The 23,489-nt window shown below is 44.8% G+C and overlaps 1 protein-coding gene and 1 non-coding gene across 2 annotated transcripts in view; both read right to left on the bottom strand.

Annotated features, from left to right (window-relative positions):
* LOC126419388 (somatomedin-B and thrombospondin type-1 domain-containing protein-like) overlaps positions 1 to 23,489 on the bottom strand; it is a 359,147-nt gene that overhangs the window by 170,339 nt on the left and 165,319 nt on the right. The window contains exon 3 of the mRNA XM_050086575.1: positions 13,536 to 13,650. Within this exon, the coding sequence (XP_049942532.1) occupies positions 13,536 to 13,650 (115 nt within the window). The remainder of the gene's footprint in view (positions 1 to 13,535; positions 13,651 to 23,489) is intronic.
* On the bottom strand, positions 12,603 to 12,677 carry Trnat-ugu (transfer RNA threonine (anticodon UGU)). Its single transcript has one exon. It is a non-coding gene; the product is annotated as a tRNA-Thr (tRNA).

The raw sequence follows: 23,489 nt of genomic DNA, 5'->3' as shown, positions 1-23,489 counted from the left end.
TTTGGCGTGCAGCACACCGCTTGCCAGTGTAGTCGTGCATCAGAGTAATCTAGTGACGGTACGGAGGTAGTACACATTGTGAATAAACGTTGTGTTGTGGAACTTATACTGTACAGTATAATGTACACACATGAAGATATGGTAGAAATGCCGCTGATCTATGGAGAATGTACGTTGACGGGAAATACGTTATGAGATTGCTTGTTTGTTGATAGTACTGTTAGCGAACATTATGATTATTAAGTTAATATGTCTGTTCTCTACCCTACTCTACATACCTGTGCTGTACCCTGTTGTAAGTGGACGAAATGCTGTTCAGGCAGAACGACTGTACAGAAGACGATTCCCTAACAAGCCATCGCCTTCGCGCCGGATTTTTGGTCGTCTCACATCTCGTCTACGTGAAACGGGAAGCTTAAATCCAAGACCTCGACATCGTCCTAGAACACGCACAGATGAACGTGCTGAAGTTGCTGTGCTCGCTACCATAGCTGTGAATCCTCAAATCAGCACACGTCAAATTGAACGTGAAGTTGGTGTGTCGAAATCAAGTGCACAGCGTATTCTTAAACGTCATAAATTTCATCCTTACCATGTTCATTTACACCAGGATCTTCACGGAAATGACTTCCGCAATAGGGTAACATTTTGTCGGTGGGCTCAGCAAAAACTTCTGACTAATCCAAATTTTTTTGCAGATGTTCTCTTTACCGACGAGGCATCATTCTCCAACAAAGGAATTGTCAATATGAGGAATATGCATTATTGGTCCGCAGACAATCCAAAATGGCTCCGTCAGGTAGAGCATCAACGTCCGTGGAAAGTTAATGTTTGGTGTGGGATTATTGGAGATACCATTATCGGACCTTTCTTTATAAATGGCATCCAAAATGGCAGACAATACTCCAGATTTATACGATACAATCTTCCTGTTCTCTTGGACACCGTACCTCTGAACCGGAGAATGGTCATGTGGTATCAGCATGACCGATGCCCTGCACATAACGCCTTACGAGCACGACGACTTCTGAACCGTAAGTTCCCTGGTAGGTGGATTGGACGAGGTGGCCCAGTTAGGTGGCCTGCCCGATCTCCGGACCTTACATCGCTGGATTATTTTCTTTGGGGAGCAGTGAAGGATGCTGTTTACCAACATGAACCAACAACACCAGAGGACATGAAGCAACGCATTATTGATGCTTGTACAGCCATCAAAGAGGAAACAGTAGCACGAAGTAGGGCATCCTTCATCCGCAGAGTGACCCTATGTATGCAAGCCAATGGGCATCACTTTGACCATGAGATGTGAACGCTATGTTTAGTATGTAGTGCTGGTATCACAGTGGAAGTTTCTACAAAGGGCCATTTTACCCAGTGATGTTAAGAAATATTTGTTTGCAACAATTTGTCATTTAACGCATTAGATAAACATAACATTGATAATTATGTGATAATAAAACTAATTGGTTAAACATGTTTACATTCATCTTCTATGTCCTACCTGAACTTTCCAAATCAAAACATTTTTACCTAAACAACGGTAAAACTTTTAGTCCACTTGCTCGTTTCACTAAAACCATCAACATGAATTTTACTATTACGAGTGAATGATTAACTGTCACTTGCGCTAGATCTACAGTAAAGTAAAGTTTTAACGTTGAACGGCATTACCTTTTTAGTAACGGATTAACGATAAGCGAAGTTAACTTTGTGACTAACGTTGCGGTACACAGATATGTTACAGAACCCCATCACCCCTAGCCTATGGGATAATTACCTGCTGGAATGTACGACGTTAATGCAGGATGGCAGCAGACCGTATTATTCGTTTCGGACCTCTTGATAAGTATGGAGGTGTGATTACACATGTCAATCACATCGCGATTACGGGCAGCTTGGGGTTCACGCCTGAGCCTCAGGACGTGCGCTAGCAGCGCATGTCGGGTGTTTCAAGCGTCAACTTCGCGTCTTAATATCTCGGGATGTAATGGGAATATTGCGATGCAATCAACGCCATTGTGTATGTGCTTTGTCATGCTATGGATTGCTGAAGAAAAAATATAGGAGGTCCATTTAAAAAAACATAAGTTTGTGTTGAAAAACACATATGCTTTCGTTTTAGAATGTTTCCAAATATGTACATTCATGGGCCCCAGCCCTACATTGATACCGGTGAAAGTCGTTTTCCAATAGCTGTTATTGTTCCAGAGACATTTTGGGTGAACAAGATAGCTGGGACACCCTGTATATTATGGCTTTTGAATACTATTAAGGTAAATACATTGTTTGTTCTCTATCAAAATCTTTCATTTGCTAACTATGACTATCAGTTGTTAGTGCCTTCAGTAGTTAGAATTATTTAGCTGACAGTATTGGCGCTCGCTGTATTGCAGTAGTTCGAGTAACGAAAATTTTTGTGAGGTAAGTGATTCATGAAAGGTATAGGTTATTGTTAGTCAGGGTCATTCTTTTGTACGGATTTTTGAAAGTCAGATTGCGTTGCGCAAAAAATATTCTGTGTCAGTTTAGTGTCGATCAGAATAGGTAAAGAGCGAAATGTCTGAGTACGTTCAGTTTTGTTCAGCTGTTTCAAAATCAAATAATGTAAGAGGTTTAGCAGCATAGTAATTCATAAGGCGAACTTCTGCGAACAGGTGTGCAGCCTCACGTAAATGACATAGATGATTTTACCCAGCCCCAGCAACTGTCGTGGTTGTTGTTGTGGTCTTCAGTCCAGAGACTGCTTTGATGCAGCTTTCCATGCTACTCTATCCTGTGCAAGCTTCTTCATGTCCCAGTACCTACTGCAACCAACATCCTTCTGAATCTGGTTAGTGTATTCATCTCCTCGTCTCCCTCTACAGTTTTTACCCTCCATGCTGCCCTCCAATACTAAATTGGTGATCCCTTGATGCCTCAGAACATGTCCTAACAACCGATCACTTCTTCTAGTCAACTTGCGCCACAAATTTCTCTTCTCCCCCAACTCTATTCAATACCTCCTCATTAGTTATGTGATCTACCCATCTAATCTTCAGCATTCTTCTGTAGCCCCACATTTCGACAGCTTCTATTCTCTTCTTGTCCAAACTATGTAACGTATATAACGAAATAATAAGCAACGGGTTGCATAAAAGGAGTTTAATCTCCTTACCGGCGCCCTTCTTCAGAAGGTTATAACTATCGCATTATTTGCGTCAACAATAAGATGCATACAGCAAAATGCCTTGGTCATGTAGTTCATAGTGCGTGTAGGTCGAGACATCATGCCAAAACAGGAGCTCCTGCATGAAGTCTGCACTCGCTGTTTCTCTTCTTTATACTCATTTTGTACAGACTACGAACCACATCACCAAGGCATTTTGCTGTATGCATCTTATTGTTGACACTCGCAAATAATGCGATAGGTACAATCTTCTGTCGGCTGGGGTGACCACGCGGTTCTAGGCGCTACAGTCTGGAACTGCGCGACCGCTATGGTCGCAGGTTCGAATCCTGCCTCGGGCATGGATGTGTGTGATGCCCTTAGGTTAATTACGTTTGAGTAGTTCTAAGTTCTAGGGGACTGATGACCTCAGAAGTTAAGTCCCATAGTGCTCAGAGCCATTTGAATCATACAATCTTCTGAAGAAGAGCACTAAGTGACCGAAACTTTTTTCTTTTATGCAAGTGGTTCCTTATTATTTCGTTGTATAAGACAGACTGAGCTCAATCCAATCAGACAATAATCGCTATGGGCATAATGACTACTCCACTATACTGACACGAATACTGCGACATTATTCCCTCCACTGTTCAGCAGCCCCGTTAGAAGAACTTCCCAAATTAATGCAAATCAACTTCCTATCCAGGAAGACATTCTGAGGTTGACCACAAACCAATCCAGAAATCCGCCCTTGCCGCTGGACCATTAGCTTGCTGATAACAAATTCGCTATTATAATTGCGTAGGCTTCCGTGGCCAGAGTCAGTCGACATAAAAGTTTTCTGGGCATGGTACCGCGTCATAATGTGAAAAACTACTGCTGCTGGAGAAAAACCAACATTTCGGCCACGATAGTAGCGGTCTTCTTCTGGGTCGGACCCAGAAGAAGGCCGCTGGAATCGTGGTCGAAACGTTGGTTTTTCTCCAGCAGCAGTAGTTTTTTTACATTATGACGCGGTACCATACCAAATAAACTTTTGTGTCGAAATTCGCTATTGATAGCAAATGGCGTGAAACCTGGACTATGAATTCTCCGTATGAAGTGTGACGTTATAGAGAACCACGGGTTTTGCACTCCCACGGTGCGTGTGGAAGTATATTACAGTGTCGCTACACAGTTTTTAGTGAGATTAGTAAGAAGTTGTAGGAAAGCCGCCACGAAGTATTGCAGTAGCAACCGTCGGACGGTAAGTGCAGTGTGTCGACATGTGGTTGACAATAACGTATGCGCAAATGGATTGCGAGATGGGCTGGCCATGCTCAGTGGAAGCATGCACCGCGATGCAGTAATAGCCGACGTGGACAGGGTGATGTCACCACACCGGCGGAATAGTCTCACTGTGAGTTCTGTGACTAGGGACTGGACAGTAACGCAACAATGTGACTCTGAGCTTTATGACCAGGTATGCATTTTGAGGCATTTCAGAATAGAAAGTCTGAGTTGCGAAATTATTTAATGTCATTGATGCGTTTCACCCCTATGGGGCATCATCAGATTGCGTAAAAATAGCTGGATATTAAACCCATCCTTCATACAGCCATATAAAATGGAAACCGATGGCAACAGTAACTGGATATGTAATCCATCCGTGATAAACATACAAAATGCAAGGTGGACCTTGAACACACCAGCTGGTATCGCCACAGCAGTACAAAATAGGGCCATGCTTGCAAAGTATACGCGGTATAAGACGCACACATCACTATCTCTGGTGCCGGCCGAAGTGGCCTTGCGGTTAAAGGCGCTGCAGTCTGGAACCGCAAGACCGCTACGGTCGCAGGTTCGAATCCTGCCTCGGGCATGGATGTTTGTGATGTCCTTAGGTTAGTTAGGTTTAACTAGTTCTAAGTTCTAGGGGACTAATGACCTCAGCAGTTGAGTCCCATAGTGCTCAGAGCCATTTGAACTATCTCTGGTTGCAGTGCACACAAATATGTTTTTATGACGGACGAATTACACATCCAGTTACTGTTGCATCCATTTTCAACGTTATATGGCTGTATAAATTTATTTTACTTTACTTCTATGGTCACAATTTTTTTGTCGTCAGACTACCGGTTTCGGTCTATAGTGACCATCTTCAGATCTGTTTTATAAGAACATGCCACTATGGCTTCAGTATATTCGGACATGTTTTTAAAAAACAGGTCTGCAGACGGTCATTATAGGCCGAAATCGGTAGTCTGATGACAAAAAATTTGTGACCATAGACGTAAAGAAAATTTATTCTATATTCGTGTCGCTGTTCAATTCGCGACTATATAGCAGCTTGTGATAGGTCTTTACGACGGATTGATCTCGCATCCAGCTACTTATCCCATGAGGCCCAGAAAGAGTAAAATGCTTCTTTGGCATTAAATAGTTTCGCATCCAAGACTGTTCCTATTCTGAAATAATTCGAAACTGGTTGCTGTAGCACCCTGCCACAATGGCCTGGAGAAGTCTTGAGGCAGATTCCTTTTGGCGTCCAGCAGCACCACCACGACGCCAGATCCCCGACAGACGACAAATCGACCGGGCACCGCCAGTTGCAGCCATGAGTACGAGAGTGCAATGGGTCAGCCTCCGCCTGCAATGAGTCTCCTTCAGGGACTGGGTGCCACAGCGCAGCAGAGCCACCGTCAGCGCCTGTCGTTGCAGGACTCCTGCCAGGGGGTGTCATTCCTTGTATGACGGTCTGCACTCGCCTCCGTGGCGAATCAGTGCTTGTCCTGAGTTGCCGAGCGGACTCCATTGGCCTCCGTAGTGAATGAGTGTCCTGACCTGAGCAAGCGTTCCACAGAGGAACGCCGTCACAGGAGAAGCAGGGGAACGCTGCTGACGTCAAGGACGCTGGTTACTGCAGGGCCGCCGGCCACCACTCGGCCTGAGATCAGCATCGCAGGCTGCCTACGCGACCATCTCCCCACCAGCTACGTGAGCCGCCGCTGCCCAGGGTCGCCGGAGTGGGGCATGTCTGCCTCGCATAACTCACGACGTGATATCTACTTCTAGCTGAATAAAACATTTCTCTCGTGTAGCAGTGCGTCTCTGGGCCTATCGAGCCGAACGTCGTCTGCACTGTACAATATGCACTCGAGAGCCAAAACATTATGATCACTTACTTAATAGTTTGTTTGTCCGTCTTTGGAACGAAATACATGACTGATTCTGCATATCACGGTTCCGACAGTTTGTTGGCAGGTTTGTTGATGTATGTGTCATTACATGTCTACACACAGGTCGTGTAATTCGAGTAAATAACGGGACGTTGATTTGCGTACACTGTGATGGCGCCCGATACCGACCCAGATGGGATCCATAGGATTACATTAGACGAATTTGGTCGCCGAGACATCAACATGAATTCACTATAAAGCTTCAGAAACCACTGTTCTGATTCCGAGACAAGGTCAGTTATACTGCTTAAAGATGACATCGCCGTCGGGGAAGACATGAAGCACGAAGGGATGCAGGAGGTTCGCAACTGTCAGCGTGTATTTTGATTACTACCAGACGTCCCATTCACAAGCAGGGGAATGTCTCCCATGACATAATACTGCTCCCACCAGCCTGCGTCCGTAGCACTCTGCGCGTATCGAGACGTTATTCCCCTCGATGACGGCGTTTTTGGAGACGACAATCGACCTAGTGTAGCAAAAATGCCATTCACCTGAAGAGCCGACACGTTTCCACTGATCGACGGTCAAATCCCAATGGTTTCGTGCCCACTGCAATCGTAAATGACGATGTAGTTTCGTCAAAATGTGAGCCACTAGGGATGGGATGCTGTGAAGCTCCCTGTTCAACAATGTACAATGAACGGCGAGCTGCGAAACACTTGCGCGTGTAGCAACACTGTGCTCCTTAGGCAGAGATCCTACAGACCATCATCTATATTACTTTACAGACCACACAAGCCTCCGAACCCCAAGGTTCTGTGAAGAGCCGTGGACGTCCAACCATTTAGCGTCTAGTGACAGTTTCTCTGTTCTTCTGTCTCTTTCCGTAGATGCTCGAGACAGTAGCTCGTGAACATTCGACCAACTTCGCCCTTTTCGAGAGACTCGTTCACAGGCTCTGCGTATTAATTAGCTGCTCTTTGTGAAAGTCGGCTATCTCAATGGACTTTCCCATTTGCTGCCCGTGGCTTCGCTAGTGTGACCCCCCCCCCCCCCCGTCCGTGTGTGCTCTGCTTTCCACTTCTGTTACCGCGTACGTCCCCGCAACGCCACCAGGTGGCATCCGATGTAGCAGTGGGCAGTAGTCATAATGTTGTGGCTGATCAGTGTAAATCACATCTGAACAGGACATGAAGTACGAGATATGTAGGAAAAGTAATGAGGCTGACAACACTGCGGGCGATCTGGGAACGCTGTGTTGTTCTACTTGTCTAGACCGCTGTGTTCATCCCTTGCAGATGCTCCGTCTGAGTTTCAATTCCGAACAGCCATCACGGATTTTCGCAAACGCCATCTCTGAAGTTGCATTTTTGTTGTGTATTACGAAAATGGAATTTAGAGCAACATTATGCAACCAAGTTTTGTGTTAAAGTCGGAGAATCCGCGAGTGTCACCTTTTTAAAGTTAAAAAGGCCTATGGAATACATTCGTTATGAAGAGCACAATTTTCACTGACACAAATCCTTGACTGAAGTGAACCTCGCTCAGGGAGACCAGCTTCAAAAACCGACGAGGATGTCGAACTGGTGCATGCCCTTCTGAGATCAGACCGACATTTAACAATAAGAATGATGGGTGACCTGTTAAACTGAAACAGTCTCATCGTACATCAAACTTTGACCGAATATTTCCACATTTGAAAGGTCTGTGCCAAAATGGTGGCGAAAACCCTCACAGCTGAAGTGAGGGACAATCGAAGAAACGTGTCCGTCGATCTTCATGACAGGATTGCCGATGACCACGAATGGTTCAGTCGTGTTATCACAGGTGATGATGAGTCCTAGGTTTCTGAGTACAATCCCGAGATATGGCAGCAAAGATAGGAGTGGTACGCTGAGACATTTCCTCGACCGAAAAACTCTCGAAGCAACAAAACAAAGAAACACCGATTTGGTTTTTTGGTAGGAGGACTATCGTGCATAAGGAATTTATGCCTTCTGGCCAAACTGTCAACCAAGTGTTTTACAAAGATGTTCATGAAAGGCTCGGGAAAAGGATTAATCAAGTGAGACCGGATATTACAGACAAGTGGATGCTGCAACTTGACAACGCCCAATGTCGCACGGCCACTTCCATTCAGAAATTTTTGACCTCAAAAGACATTCCTATTGTTCCACAGCTCTATTCGCCTAATTTGAGTCCTTGTGACTTTTTCTTTTTCCAGCAATTGAATAAGGTCATAAGGACGTCATTTTAGGACTCTGGAGAACATACAAAGAATGATCGAAGCAGAAGAAATTAATTAAAATTTGTGCTGCGGCCAGGACTCGAACCCGGGTCTTCTTACTTGCTAGGCAGAAATGCTAACCATCACACGACCACAGCACGATGGTCAACACTGCTGCACGGACTACTCAAGTTGAGTGCCCTCCCCAACAAAAACTTCAATTCATATCTTCTGTTTTTTTTCCTTTATATTGTCACTACTGCCAGGGCTCTCCGACACTGGAATAACACCCTGGCGTTGGATGTAATGGGAAAGTCCTGTACCATAGGTGATCTTATAGATCTTACAATTAAATGTTTCCTTGAGATATTTAAGTCTCTTCAAAAGAATGTCACCGACATGTTAAAGGCCATATCACTTGAACATTTTCAGCGCTGCTACCAAGACTGGGAACAGGCCCGCCCGGTTAGCCGCGCTGTAACGCGCTGCTTCCCGAGCGGGAAGGCGTGCCGGTCCCTGGCACGAATCAGCCTGGCGGATTAGTGTCAAGGTCCGGTGTGATGGCCAGCATGTAGATGGTTTTGCAGGCGGTTTTCCATCTACTTCGGCGAATGCGGGCTGGTTCCCCTTATTCCCCCTCAGATACACTGTGTCGGCGACTGCTGCCAAACACCGTTTCCACGTACACGTGCGCCATAATTATTCTACCACGCAAATATTAGGGTTACACTCTTGTGATATGAGACATTCCCAGGGGACCACTGAGGGCCGAACCGCACAGTAACCCTGGGTTTGGTGTGGCGCAGCGATGGGCTGGGTGGCCTGTTGTGGGGTTGTGAACCACTGAGGGCTACGGCGGGACGAAGCCTCTCCGTCGTTTCTAGGTCCCCGGTTTAATACATAAAAACTAGACTCGGAACAACAATTCCGCCAGTGTACAGCTAGCGAAGGAAACTACTTTGAAGACTGGAAGAAAGCGCAGGTCGTTCCCATTTTCAAGAAGGGTCATAAATCAGATGCGAATAATTATAGGCCTATTTCGCTGACGTCAATCTGTTGTAGAATAATGGAACATGTTTTGTGTTCTCGTATTATGACGTTCTTAGATAATACAAATCTCCTTCATCATAACCAACATGGATTCCGCAAACAGAGATCATGTGAAACTCAGCTCGCCCTATTTGCCCAAGAAATTCACAGTGCCGTAGACACTGGCGAGCAGATTGATGCCGTATTCCTGGACTTCAGGAAGGCATTTGATACGGTTCCGCACTTACGTTTAGTGAAAAAAATACGAGCTTACGGAATATCGGACCAGGTTTGTGATTGGATTCAGGATTTCCTAGAAGAAAGAACACAACATGTCATTCTTAACGGTTCAAAATCTGCAGATGTAGAGGTAATTTCGGGAGTACCGCAGGGAAGCGTGATAGGACCTTTATTGTTTACAATATACATAAATGACTTAGTTGACAACATCGGTAGCTCCGTGAGGCTATTTGCAGATGACACGGTTGTCTACAAGAAAGTAGCAACATCAGAAGACTCGTACGTACTCCAGGAGGACCTGCAGAGGATTAATGCATGGTGCGACAGCTGGCAGCTTTCCCTAAACGTAGATAAATGTAATATAATGCGCATACATAGGGGCAGAAATCCATTCCAGTACGATTATGCCATAGGTGGTAAATCATTAAAAGCGGTAACGACCGTAAAATACTTAGGAGTTACTATCCGGAGCGATCTGAAGTGGAATGATCACATAAAACAAATAGTGGGAAAAGCAGGCGCCAGGTTGAGATTCATAGGAAGAATTCTAAGAAAATGTGACTCATCGACGAAAGAAGTAGCTTACAAAACGCTTGTTCGTCCGATTCTTGAGTATTGCTCATCAGTATGGGACCCTTACCAGGTTGGATTAATAGAAGAGATAGACATGATCCAGCGAAAAGCAGCGCGATTCGTCATGGGGACATTTAGTCAGCGCGAGAGCGTTACGGAGATGCTGAACAAGCTCCAGTGGCGGACACTTCAAGAAAGGCGTTACGCAATACGGAGAGGTTTATTATCGAAATTACGAGAGAGCACATTCCGGGAAGAGATGGGCAACATATTACTACCGCCCACATATATCTCGCGTAATGATCACAACGAAAAGATCCGAGAAATTAGAGCAAATACGGAGACTTACAAGCAGTCGTTCTTCCCACGCACTATTCGTGAATGGAACAGGGAAGGGGGGGATCAGATAGTGGTACAATAAGTACCCTCCGCCACACACCGTAAGGTGGCTCGCGGAGTATAGATGTAGATGTAGAAGGTGAAAATACGCTGTTTGAAAAAAAAAAAACTGTTAAATAAAAATGAGTCACACTACTTTTCTTACACACTCCGTATTTGCATACATTCTGCACATCAGGGATAACCAATGCAGCCCAAGCTGTGATTGTGGAGCACGGCACCAGACCATCCGACACATTGTTGACAAGTGAAAATTGATAGCGTACCGGGGTGATCGGAACGACTTTCTTATGGCTGCACCATCACGCCTTAACTAGATAAGAAGACTGGATGGTTATTATTAGACTTCCTCTATTTAACACTTTATAAGACGGAAACCAATTACCATACGAGGACAAAACTTGGTAGCATCAATGCCAAGGACATGTGGAAGAGAAATAATGCAGAATCAAAAATGAGATTTTCACTCTGCAGCGGAGTGTGCGCTGATACGAAACTTCCTGGCAGATTAAAACTGTGTGCCCGACCGAGACTCGAACTCGGGACTTTTGCCTTTCGCGGGCAAGTGCTCTACCATCTGAGCTACCGAAGCACGACTCAGGCCCGGTACTCACAGCTTTACTTCTGCCAGTACCTCGTCTCCTACATTCCAAACTTTACACAAGCTCTCCTGCGAACCTAGCACAACTAGCACTCCTGAAAGAAAGGATACTGCGGAGACATGGCTTAGCCACAGCCTGGGGGATGTTTCCAGAATGAGATTTTCACTCTGCAGCGGAGTGTGCGCTGATATGAAACCTCCTGGCAGATTAAAACTGTGTGCCCGACCGAGACTCGAACTCGGGACTTTTGCCTTTCGCGGGCAAGTGCTCTACCATCTGAGCCACCGAAGCACGACTCACGTCCGGTACTCATAGCTTTACTTCTGCCAGTACCTCGACCCAACCCAGTAATGACAGGGAGTGCGCTCAGGTTATCTTGCTGGGCAAATATTTGGAAGCTAACGGCTGATAATTCATTTCCAAATGCATATCGGAGAAGTAGGTGAACTTCAGGAGCGATGTGCGGTGGGGCCCCATCTTGCATGAAAACTCTCTCCTATAGGGCGGGTATGACGTGCTGGCGAGGCACATCGCAGTAACACTGGGCGCCAACCTGTTCAAAAAAGAATGGGCCAATGATGAACGTGGCAGTGAAGCCACACCACGCGATGACACGTTCACCATACACAGGAAGTTCTTGCACAGTGACTGGAGGCGAAGATCCCCACACCTTCCGTACATTGGACCACGGGACGTTCAACTGTCGTGACACATAACGCGCACTGCCTGACGATCGGGAATTCCGAGCAGCGTTCTCTGCCATAGCAAAAGCGATTCCATCAACCACGTGTGGTGCATCGGTCGTCGGCTTCTTCCCGCAGCGACACCCAGTTCTCCAATTGATTCGAACTTCCATCATCATGCTCCGCATAGCAGATGGAGAAAGAGCCGGAGATACTCTAGAAGCTAGCTGCAGCATTACTGTTGTTTTGATAACAGAGCTTCACCAATAATGCCCTGCTCCTTCTATCGAAGCTCATGCTGACATGTGAACAAGTGCACTGCGATGGTCAGATGTGTGAGCCTATGAATCACGATGACTGATCAAGAAGCTAGTAGCCATAGAACTGGACGACGGCGCTATGAGGCATTGAAATTATGCACCGCATACTCTGGACATTAATGTTACCTAGTTTAGTATTCGTACGGTTAATGATAATTAATTGAAACCATCAGATGCGTACAGGTGTTGTTGACATACCTCGATGGGGACAGCTGAAAATGTGTGCCCCGACCGGGACTCGAACCCGGGATCTCCTGCTTACATGGCAGACGCTCTATCCATCTGAGCCACCGAGAACAGACATGAATAGCGCGACTGCAAGGACTTCTCCCTTGCACGCTTCCCGAGAGACCCACATTCCAAGTTGTCCACAATCTACATACGTAATGTACCTAATAGATATTTGCCCATCCACTCATTACTCATTCGGGCAACCTGTGCGCATTCGCACAGACCAAGGTCAATGGCTGTGTAGCCCTTAACTATATTCATGAAGATAGTGACTGTTCTCGACAGAAGAGATACCATTGATTACCGTGCAGCTTCTCTAGAATAAATGATAATTAATTCAAACCCTCAGCTGCCGACAGGTGTTGTTGATATACCTCGATCGGGACAGCTGAAAATGGGTACACCACCTGTCGGCAGCTGAGGGTTTCTATGAATGGTATCTGTTCTTTCGAGAACAGTTACTATTTTCGTATATACTCGTACAGTTGTTTCTGCGATGTATTTCTGGAATTTTTCCTTCTATTTTCTTATTTCACGTGTAGAGTTATAAATAAGTCCTCTAGATACCGTATGCTACATTTAATTAACCTCACATGTTCCTCGCACTAAGGAGGCAACATAAAATTTATGATGAAAGAAATGATAGCTGCGGTGGATAGTTATTGCTAGAGCTGACATATTACGCGTGTCAGTGCCACAGGTCCTAAACTATGCATTTCCGGCCCGACAGTGTAATCCTTCCTTCTCGATTTCTCTAATGAACAATCTGATTCCCAAGTGCGGCCTTTCTTATTTGGCAACGAGTTTGTGGTAAGCCGGTGGCAAATCGAGTCGCCTCGTACGCGGCTCGCGCATGGCGACGAGCGACGGGGTGCAGTCTAAGGGGAGAATCGGCTGGCAAGTAGACGGGTAGGCTGGTACTCACTCGTTGTTCTCGTGCGGCTGCTTGGGGTAGCGGAGCCGCAGGTTCCGCCGGATGTCGGTCGTCTCATTGGCTCGCCGGCTGTTACCCAGTTTGGCGGGCAGCAGCATCGCCGTCTCTGCAACGATAAACAAAACACGACGAGTTAAGCGCTGTACGACGTTAAAAAGAACTTGCAATCAGAAAAAAAAACGCCTCTGAATTTACTCTCGTGCAAAAGTAAAAAGCTCTCCTGCGAACCTTGCAGAACTAGCACTCCTCACTCCTGAAAGAAAGGATATTGCACTTGCCCGCGAAAGACAAACGTCCCGAGTTCGAGTCTCGGTCTGGCACACAGTCTTAATCTGCCGGGAAGTTCAAAATGGTTCAAATGGCTCTGAGCACTATGGGACTTAACGTCTGAGGTCATCAGTCCCCTAGAACTTCGAACTACTTAAACGTAACTAACCTAAGGATATCACACGCGTCCATGCCCGAGGCAGGATTCGAACCTGCGACCGTAGCGGTCGCGCGGTTCCAGACTGAAGCGCCTTCAACCGCTCGGCCACCACGGCCAGCGCCAGGAAGTTTCATATCAGCGCACACTCCGCTGCAGAGTGAAAATCTCATTCTGTAGATTTACATTTGTTTGTATGACAAACTTACGTTTTGTATAACGATTTTGGAGGAACTTGTGGCACTGTCTTGTGGAGAAACAAAACATGTTTCAGAATACAGTTTCGTGTTTGTTTTACTAAAAACTGAACGTATATTTAACAGTGAAAATAAAACAAGTACAATAGGATATCTCCATTGGTCACAGGATCCTTTCACTGTGCGGTCATCACGGAAACTGTGCGTGGTAGGACGTAGACACAGGGTCTTATGGAGGTTTCGATCGGTTCGGGAGGTGCGCACGGATAGCGGAAGTGATTATGGCGACTGCTCGGATAGGTTCCAGTACCGGTCCGGGACAAATTTTTGTGTGTCACTAATAAACTGCAGAGCCGATGTCTAATAGTATTCACAATTAGCGAATACGCCTCTTTTATTTGATCAGTGAGCTAAAGAGTATCAAAATATGTGACACATACTTTCGGACCTTTATATTGCACTGGCCAAGACGTTTAAATTATTTACACCGCTAAGGGACCGTGACATAAACATGAACTTGACACCTCAACCCGTTCCCGAGGAAAATTGGTCTCAGCAGTCGGAAAGACAGAGAGAGAGAGACGGACGTACAACAAAGTGACCCAAGAAGGGTTCACTTCCTATAGATTGAGGTATGGAATCTTAAAGGAAGAAGGAACATAAGGATTAAGCTGTCAAATTTGTACGAAGTTATTTTTCCGTCTCCAAAAAGGGAGCGAGTATGATATGTGGTGTGTGACTGCTTTCCTGGACAGCAAATCTAAGTGTTGCGCTCCACCAAATCGATGTTTCGGTAGTTTTGGTACACTACGTCAATGACGTAGTAAATGGTAGGATTATGGGTAGTATTGGTAGCATTGGTAGGGACAGAATTATAAATTAGTCGCGAAGAGAGAAACTGTCGGCCGACGACTTGTCTTTGTTTTTTTGTTTCTTCGGTTATTTGTTTTTAATATAATTAGAACTGCACTTCATTCAGTGTTAGTCCATTGTGCACTTTATATCCTTATCGATTATAAATTGCATTTCGTAAGTAATAAAAATTACTTGATCGTGTAACTTCAGTGCTTTTATGTAACGAAAGCAGTTTAAAAGAACAAACATAAAAATATAAATAATTATTGTTGTTATTTCGTACTTAATAGAACGTTCTTCATCGTGGTCAATGTTATTATTGATAAATGCAAAAAATTGTTTATCAATAACAGGAACATTCTTTATGTACGATCGACAAAGTATTGAAACGATGTTTGATATATAGTTTTCTTCATTTTTCTTGTTTTACGAAATTGCGTTTTTTAGCGCTGTATGATAAACCTGTACCGTTTTCTTCATTTTTACTGCAACATCCTTCTATTTCACGCAACAAATCAAACATTTTCGAATAAAACCTCAAGAAAAAGTTGACAATTTCAGTATGGCTGCGAACGCTGTTTACTTTTAAGCAACTGTGAGGAGGATAACTCTGTAGAACAAAAATGTTCGCCGGCCGTGGTGGCCGAGCGGTTCTAGGCGCGACAGTGTGGAACCACGCGACCGCCACGGTCGCAGGTTCGAATCCTGCCTCGGGCGTGGATGTGTGTGACGTCCTTAGGTTAGTTAGGTTTAAGTAGTTCTAAGTTCTAGGGGACTGATGACGTCAGAAGTTAAATCCCATAGTGCTCAGAGCCATTTGAACCAAAAATGTTCCGTACGTTACTCGGAACTTTATACGGGGTGGATAAAAATTGTGTCACGAAATTTTAACCCTGGATAGCTGATGCTAGTAGGAACCAAAATTAATAGTGTTGTGTAGGTCTACAACGCACTCCGATTGGGTGTGGGATTGCCCTGTTGCCGGATGGTCTGGACAACGCATGACCGCAAATGCTTTGCCTAGCGGAGATCTCGCTGTTCTTCAAACCAATACTGCGCCGCCTTGCTTACTAAATCGCAGGTGACGTGTGTGTGCTCTGAAGCGAAGCTTAGACGTGAAGGCCTCTGGCGTCAGGCAGAGACAAAGAGCAAGACCTATTCGTATCACGTAGTGGCCGTTACCGGCGAGGGACTTTTGTATGTGTGAACCGACAACCAGAGCGCTGCCCATCGACCGACGAAAGGTGCGTTGTCGACCTACACAACACTAGTAATTTTGGTTCCTACTGGCATCAGCTATCCAAGGTTAAGGTTTCGTGACACAATTTTTCTCCACCCTGAATATTCCCAATCAGTTTGTAAATGGTTCACCGCTTCCGGGTTTTATGGGAATCTTGTAACACACTGAACGCATAGGCCTACGTAAAGAAAGCGATCGTTCTGAGGTAATTTCCGATAGGTATGCAACACACACAATTATTTTCAGTCGTCAGTCTTTTGACGAAGTTGATGCGGCCCATCACGAATTCCTCTCTAGTGCCAACCGTTTCATCTCAGAGTAACATTTGCAACCTTCATCCTTAATTATTTGCTGGATGTATTCCAGTCACTGTCTTCCTTTACAGTTTTTATCCTCCAGTACCCTGGAAGTTATTCGCTGATATCTTAACAGGTATCCTAGCATCCTGTACTGTACTGTACTGTATTCCTATCAAATGGCTCTGAGCACTATGGGACTTAACATCTATGGTCATCAGTCCCCTAGAACGTAGAACTACTTAAACCTAACTAACCTAAGGACATCACACAACACCCAGTCATCAGGAGGCAGAGAAAATCCTTGACCCCGCCGGGAATCGAACCCGGGAACCCGGGCGTGGGAAGCGAGAACGCTACCGCACGACCACGGGCTGCGGACTCTGTATTCCTATCCTTGCTGATTCTGCGGATCACGTCCTCATTCCTTACCTTGTCAGTCTATCTAATTTTCAACATTCTTGTGTGCACCGTATCTCAAATGCTTCTATTCCTTTCTGGTTTTCACACTTTCCATGTCTCACCACCATTCATTGCTGTGATCTAAAAGTACATTCCTAGAAATTTCTTCCTCAAATTGAGTCCCATGTTTGATACTAGTAGACTTGGCGAGGAACGCACTCTTTACCAATGCTAGTCTGCATTTTATGTCCTTCTTGCTCCGTCTGTCATCGGTTCTTTTGCTGCCTAGGTAGGAGAATTCCTTACTTTCATCTACTTCGTGATCACCGATTCTGATGTCTCTCTCTGTTCCCATTCTGCTATTTCATACTTTCGGCTTCCTCCGATTTACTCTCAGTCCGTATTCTGTACTCATTGGACTGTTCATTCCATTCAGCAGATCTGGTAATTCTTCTTCACCTTCACTGAGCATAGCAGTGTCTTAACACTGGTATCATTTCACTTTGAATTTTAATCCTACCCTTGAACCTTTCTTTTATTGCCATCCTTGCTTCTTCGATGTACAGATTGAAAAGTAGGAGCTACTGACCACATCCCCGTCTTGCATTCCTTTTAATCCGAGCACGTCGTTCTTGGTCGTTATTGTTCTCTCTTGGTTCATGTACACATTGTATATTACTCGTTTTCCTACAGCTTACCCCTATTTTTCTCATAATTTCTCATAATTTCGCAAAGTCCAACGCTTTTTGCATGTCGACAAATCCCATGAACGTGTCTGGATTTTTCTTTAGTCTTGCTTCCATCGTCAACCGCAGCGTCAGAATTGCCTCTATGGTGACTTTAGCTATCTTAAAGCGAAAGTGATCGTCAGCTAACGTACAGTTAACACGGGTACGACCTTAAGCCACCGAAACTACTACAGAAACTATTGTAGTATTCGTTTGCTTGCGATAATCTACGGAAACCTATGGAACTTTTACAACTCTGCTTATCAGTCGGTGGCGTAGAATCTGATGCGCAGCCTGATACAAGTGTTTGGTAGTGGTCGAGGAGGAGGGCATTAGCGTTTAATGTCCCGTCGGCAACGAGGTTATTAGAGACGGAGCGCAAGCTCGATTTACAGAAGGATGGGGAAGGAAATCGGCCGTGCCCTGTCAAAGGAACCATCCCGGCATTTGACAGAAGCGATTTAGGTAAATCACGGAGAACCTGAATCTGGATGGCTGGAATGCTAGTGCAGTGTGCTAACTATTGCGACACCTAGCTCGGTTTGGTAGTGGTGTGTTAATGCATTAACAGCGTTTGCTCGTGTAGCTGCTGGGAGGAATTGCACAGTACTCCCAGGTCGCAGTCTGCTTTGTTGATATGAGCTCTCGAAAACAGGCTGTTATCCCTCGTGGTCGCGGCGTCAGTTCGTCTGAAAGCGCGGGCTTGCCGGCCGCTTTGTTAGGACTCTGCGTGGGCGGCAGGGTACGGCAGAGTGGGGCGTGGGTATGTGTGTGGACTCACGGCCGGCGCTCTCAGAGACCGCCGCCAGCCGGCTGCACTAATGGCGGGAGCGGCACAGAAAACTGACGCCAGCGAAGAGGTTACAGTGATCGCCCGCCCGGGTGTAGATTCAAATGGATCTGAGCACTATGGGACTTCATCTATGGTCATCAGTCCCCTAGAACTTAGAACTACTTAAACCTAACTAACCTAAGGACAGCACACAACACACAGTCATCACGAGGCAGAGAAAATCCCTGACCCCGCCGGGAATCGAACCCGGGAACCCGGGCGCAGGAAGCGAGAACGCTACCGCACGACCACGAGCTGCGGACCCGGGTGTAGATCCGGCAGCTCTGCGGCACAGCACACATTGTATAACAGCAGCTGACAGCGCGAAGAGAACACCTCGCGTTCCAGGCAGACCGTTGTCAAAGTATTCGTAGCGCGGAACTGGATGATGCTTCAACGCCAGACTCAGTTATTGATATAACTTTCAATTACTGCGGAACTTCTGCGTAATGGCCATTAACCCTTCCGGACGCAACCGCGGCGGCCATACAGTCGCGCCGGCCTACGAGCGTACGGACCGTCTTTGCTTGTCTGTCATGTGTATCTGCCGCCGTATCGGTAACGATTCCTCCCTTCTGTCACTGAGTGTTGCTGAAACCTGTTACGAACACTTCCTGCATCTGTTTGCGTTCTCAGAGGTCTTGTATACATTCTATCTAAGGGAACTAAATTCGATACTTGCACTTGTGTTTTCGTGTTTGGTGAGCATAACGCGTTCGAAAGGTTTGAGTGACGATGAAATCAGAGAAATACTGTTAAATGAAAACTCAGCTGCGGCAATTGATAGTGATCTCGAAGGCCACGAAGTCTACAAGATATTAGCATGACAAAGTGAGGATTCATCAAGTGACGTTGAAATTATTCACGAACTGGAATTCTCACAGGCGAAAAAGAAGCAAGAAGTCGGAAACAGTGGGTACAGATAGGTGACAGACGCCGTGTTTCCACTTCAGGATTATACTTTTTCTAAGGATAATTCTGGAATGAATCCTCATTGTGGACTAAGTGAGGAACCTAATGGTTCAAGTGGCTCTGAGCACTATGGGACTTAATACCTGAAGTCATCAGTTCCCTAGAACTTACAACTACTTAAACCTAACTAACCTAAGGACATCACACACATCCATGCCCGAGGCGACCGTAGCGGTCGCTCGGTTCTAGACTGCAGCGCTTAGAACCGCTCGGCCACACCGGCCGGCGAGGAACCTAATGAAAGCGAAATTTTTGAGCTTACATTTGATATTTAACTGATGGAATACATTGCCAGGAAACCAACAGATTTTACAAAATAGTCAATAAACGATGTCAAGGATCGTACAGCAGAATACAGTGGAAAGGTACAAGTGCAGACGAGATGTATAAGTTTTCAGCAGCCTGCATGCTGATGACTTACGTATAAAAGAATAAAATGAAGGACTACTGGTCTACAGACTATTGGTCTACAGACCCATCGACTCAGGCACTTTTCTTGTGGACTGTAGTACCTAGGCAGGGATTTATGGCTGGTCTTCGAATGTTACATTTCAATAACGCAGGCGTTTTGGGAGACGCAGAAGGGCCGAATAGGCTTCATAAAAGTATCTAGTGAATTTTTTATCAATGATATTCAAGTCTATTCTAAACCTATTCAGCTATGTATGCACTGATGTGTCTCTAATGCTGTGGAAAGGTAGACTAATTTTCAAACAGTACATACCAACCCTAAAGCACAGATTTTGAATAAAACGGTTTATATAGTGCGTTGTCGAAACGAGATTTATTTTAGATATTGTACTGTACACAGAAACGAAACAAAACAAAACACCATCTGAATAGGCCTTGAAGACCCAACGGTACTGACCGACCGCCGTGACATGCTCAGCCCATAGGCGTCACCGGATGTGGATACGGAGTGGCATGTGGTCAGCACACCGCTCTCCCGGTCGTATGTCAGTTTGCGCGAACGGTACCGCTATTTCTCAGTTAAGTGCTCGCCAACCCTGAAGCTCTGACCTTCGGTGATCTGACGGAAGCCGATGCTACCACTGCATCAAGGCCGTCGGCAGTGTAGACAGGAAGATGAACATAAATTGAGGATACTACAGACCTTGAAGTTTCCGGCGCTGTTGTAAATACTCTGTTGAAATGTTACCACAAAAAAAAAATTTGGGCTTTCTTGTAATACTTATCACGTAACAAAATACAGTAAAATGTGTTGATTAGAAAATAGTAAGCGAACAGCTTGTTTCATTTCAAAAGCCTGTGTATTTCAACTACCCCAAAATAAATAACACCAGAGAAGCAGGCTAGTGTATAAAAATTTACTCTTCAAAGGGTTAAAGTAGCAAGACTGTGAACGCTGTGTGTAACAGACGTTACATTTTGTTCTGCGGTTGGTTAATTTCGTCCCTTAAGTGGTTTTCCAGCACCTCCAAAAAAATACATGAACATGAACGAGTGTTACATTAAAATATATCCACTGAGGAATATCATTAACCATAACTGTAATTGCGCTTACATTCCACAGAGGCAGTGTTACTTGCTTATTCATAACCAGTACGCTGTATGCCCTTCGTGTTGTGGTATACAATCGAAAAACCCATTTCATCTGTTCATCCACAGGTGGAATGACACATCTACATTGAAATCTGATCTTGAAAACATAGTAGAAGAAGGAAATAACCACTTCACATAAAGTAAGTACGTATATCTTTGGAGCGAGCGCAGTGTATTGTGCGTGTTCTCAATGTCAAACCAGGCTAGTCACGTAATTTTCGGGGTTGACCCTGCTTGTCTAAAATTTCAGCTTTAGTAATAGCTATGATGCAGTATTGTCACTGCTACGGATGTAAAGAGAAGCATGCGGAAGGAGCGCCAGTTACGTTTCATAAGTACAAGGATTGGAACTTAAATAGTGGCAACTATTTATTCACAACCGATACAACGGAATTACAGGTTTGCACTGTTACTGTCCTTCAACGTAGTCACCAGCGTTGTGTAGAACCCGATGCCAGCGATGTGGAAGGCGTAGTACACCGTTAGCAGAACCTGCTCTGTTGATGGTGCGAATGGAGCGGTGTACTGCCTATCGAATCTCTGGTAGCAAAAAACAAGTTTTTAGGGTGTTTCTCGATAATGGATAAATATTTTTAAGAACGGGGAAATGTCTGTGCTAAATAAATGCCTAGAGAATATACTGTGAAACTTTGAGCAATTTTCTGCGGTTATTTATTATTAAATTAAAATATATTTAAAATAAAATTATTACTTTAAAAAATAAATACGTAAACTGCAGAAGCCATTAACGATACAAAACGACATGAAATGGAACTAGCATGTAAGGTAGGTTGTAGGGACGGAAAATGGTCGACTTAGATTTATTGGAAGAATGCTAGGAAAGTGTAGTTCATCTATAAAGGCGACCGCGCGCAGAACTCTTGTATAGCCTATTCCTGGATACTGCTAAAATGTTTGGTATCCCCACCAGTTCAGATTAAAGTAAGACATCGAAGCAATTCAAAGGCGTGCTGCAAGAGTCGTTACTGGTAGGATGGGTAACCACATAATATTTACGAAGGTATGCCAAGTGCAACTTTTATGACGCTTCCAGAAGACTCAAATTGTAAACCTTACATACTGCACGGTCCGGCAGTGTTAAACTGTTGGCTTCTGCATGTGCTGGCTGGGAACGAAGTCCGACTCCCTGAGTTCAGAATATCGGTACTCTGAAGCTTCAAACATAATTCTTCCCGTGCCTCGCGGTGTAGCCGCGCGGTCTTCGGCGCCTTGGCTCGATTCGCGCGGCTCCCCCTGTCGGGGGTTCGAGTCCGCCCTCGGGCATGGGCGTGTGTTGTCCTTAGTGTAAGTTAGATTAAGCAGTGTGTAAGCCTAGGGACTGATGACCTCAGCAGTTTGGTCCCATAAGCACTTACCACAAATTTCCTGTGTGAGGACGGCTTAAGTGAAATGGTCCTGAAGGAAGTAGAATAACTGAAAACTGAAAAATCTAAAACATTTGCATGAGAAGTTTACGTCAAACTTGTCACAAATACCTAAGTATGTCGCATTACTACTATGGAGGAGCAAATTTTATGTGATACCTTAGTTACTGGATACCATTAACAACATTCGTCAAGGGAGTCGATGGAGAACGTATAATTCCTTTAAAGTTACCTTCACTTTTTATAACTCCTGGCAAGTTATTTGAAAACGGGTGTTACTCAAAAACGGTCGCCTTTCTGGAGCAAACCAAGAGACTTTAAGTCCTTATTAAAGGATTCTTGATTTTAATATTATATTCTGCGATATTATTACTATTATTGTTATTATTATTATTATTACTCTCGATTATACCCCTGAACTTGAGCCAATCAGAGCTTCACTTCCTTTTCTTCTTTCCTTCCCCCCCCCCCCCCCCCCCCCCCCGCCCAAAACCTCTGCGTTATTTCACTGCGTGTTTTCTTCTTTTCGTCTGTACATTTCTTCCTCTGTTGCTTTTTTGTTTCATACTTGTTATAATTTCTTGTTTTTGATTTTACTTCAGAACTGCTTTCTGTCCTCAATGTCTTCTTCTGAAATTTTCAATTGTTGTAGGTCTTCTTGTGTTTCTTTTGTCTAATTGGTCTTTTAATTTTATTGTATTAACGATGTTAAAAATTCTGTTTGTGATTCTGTTTTCATCCATACTACGTAGGTGTCCGTAGAACCTTAAGCGTCTTTTCCTAAATTTATCTGTGATGTCTGCGTGTTCGTAGAGTTCCTTTGTAGGTCATCTGGCCCAGGAAAGAATTCGGGTAAGACAACCGTGTTATTATTTTCTTCTAAAAACATTTTGACGTACCTCAGCCGCAACATGTGATCCAGTTATCAGTTTCACCTTCTGAACAAGAAGTTTCTATAAACGTTGAAACCATGGGAAAGGGGTTATAATAAACCTTCCAATTTGCAATTGACTTTTTAATATTCCTGCAAGAAGATTTCATTCTGCGGTCG

The sequence above is a fragment of the Schistocerca serialis genome, chromosome 9 (assembly GCF_023864345.2).
Source record: "Schistocerca serialis cubense isolate TAMUIC-IGC-003099 chromosome 9, iqSchSeri2.2, whole genome shotgun sequence".
NCBI lineage: Eukaryota > Metazoa > Arthropoda > Insecta > Orthoptera > Acrididae > Schistocerca > Schistocerca serialis.
This window is presented reverse-complemented; position numbering and strand designations above follow the sequence as displayed.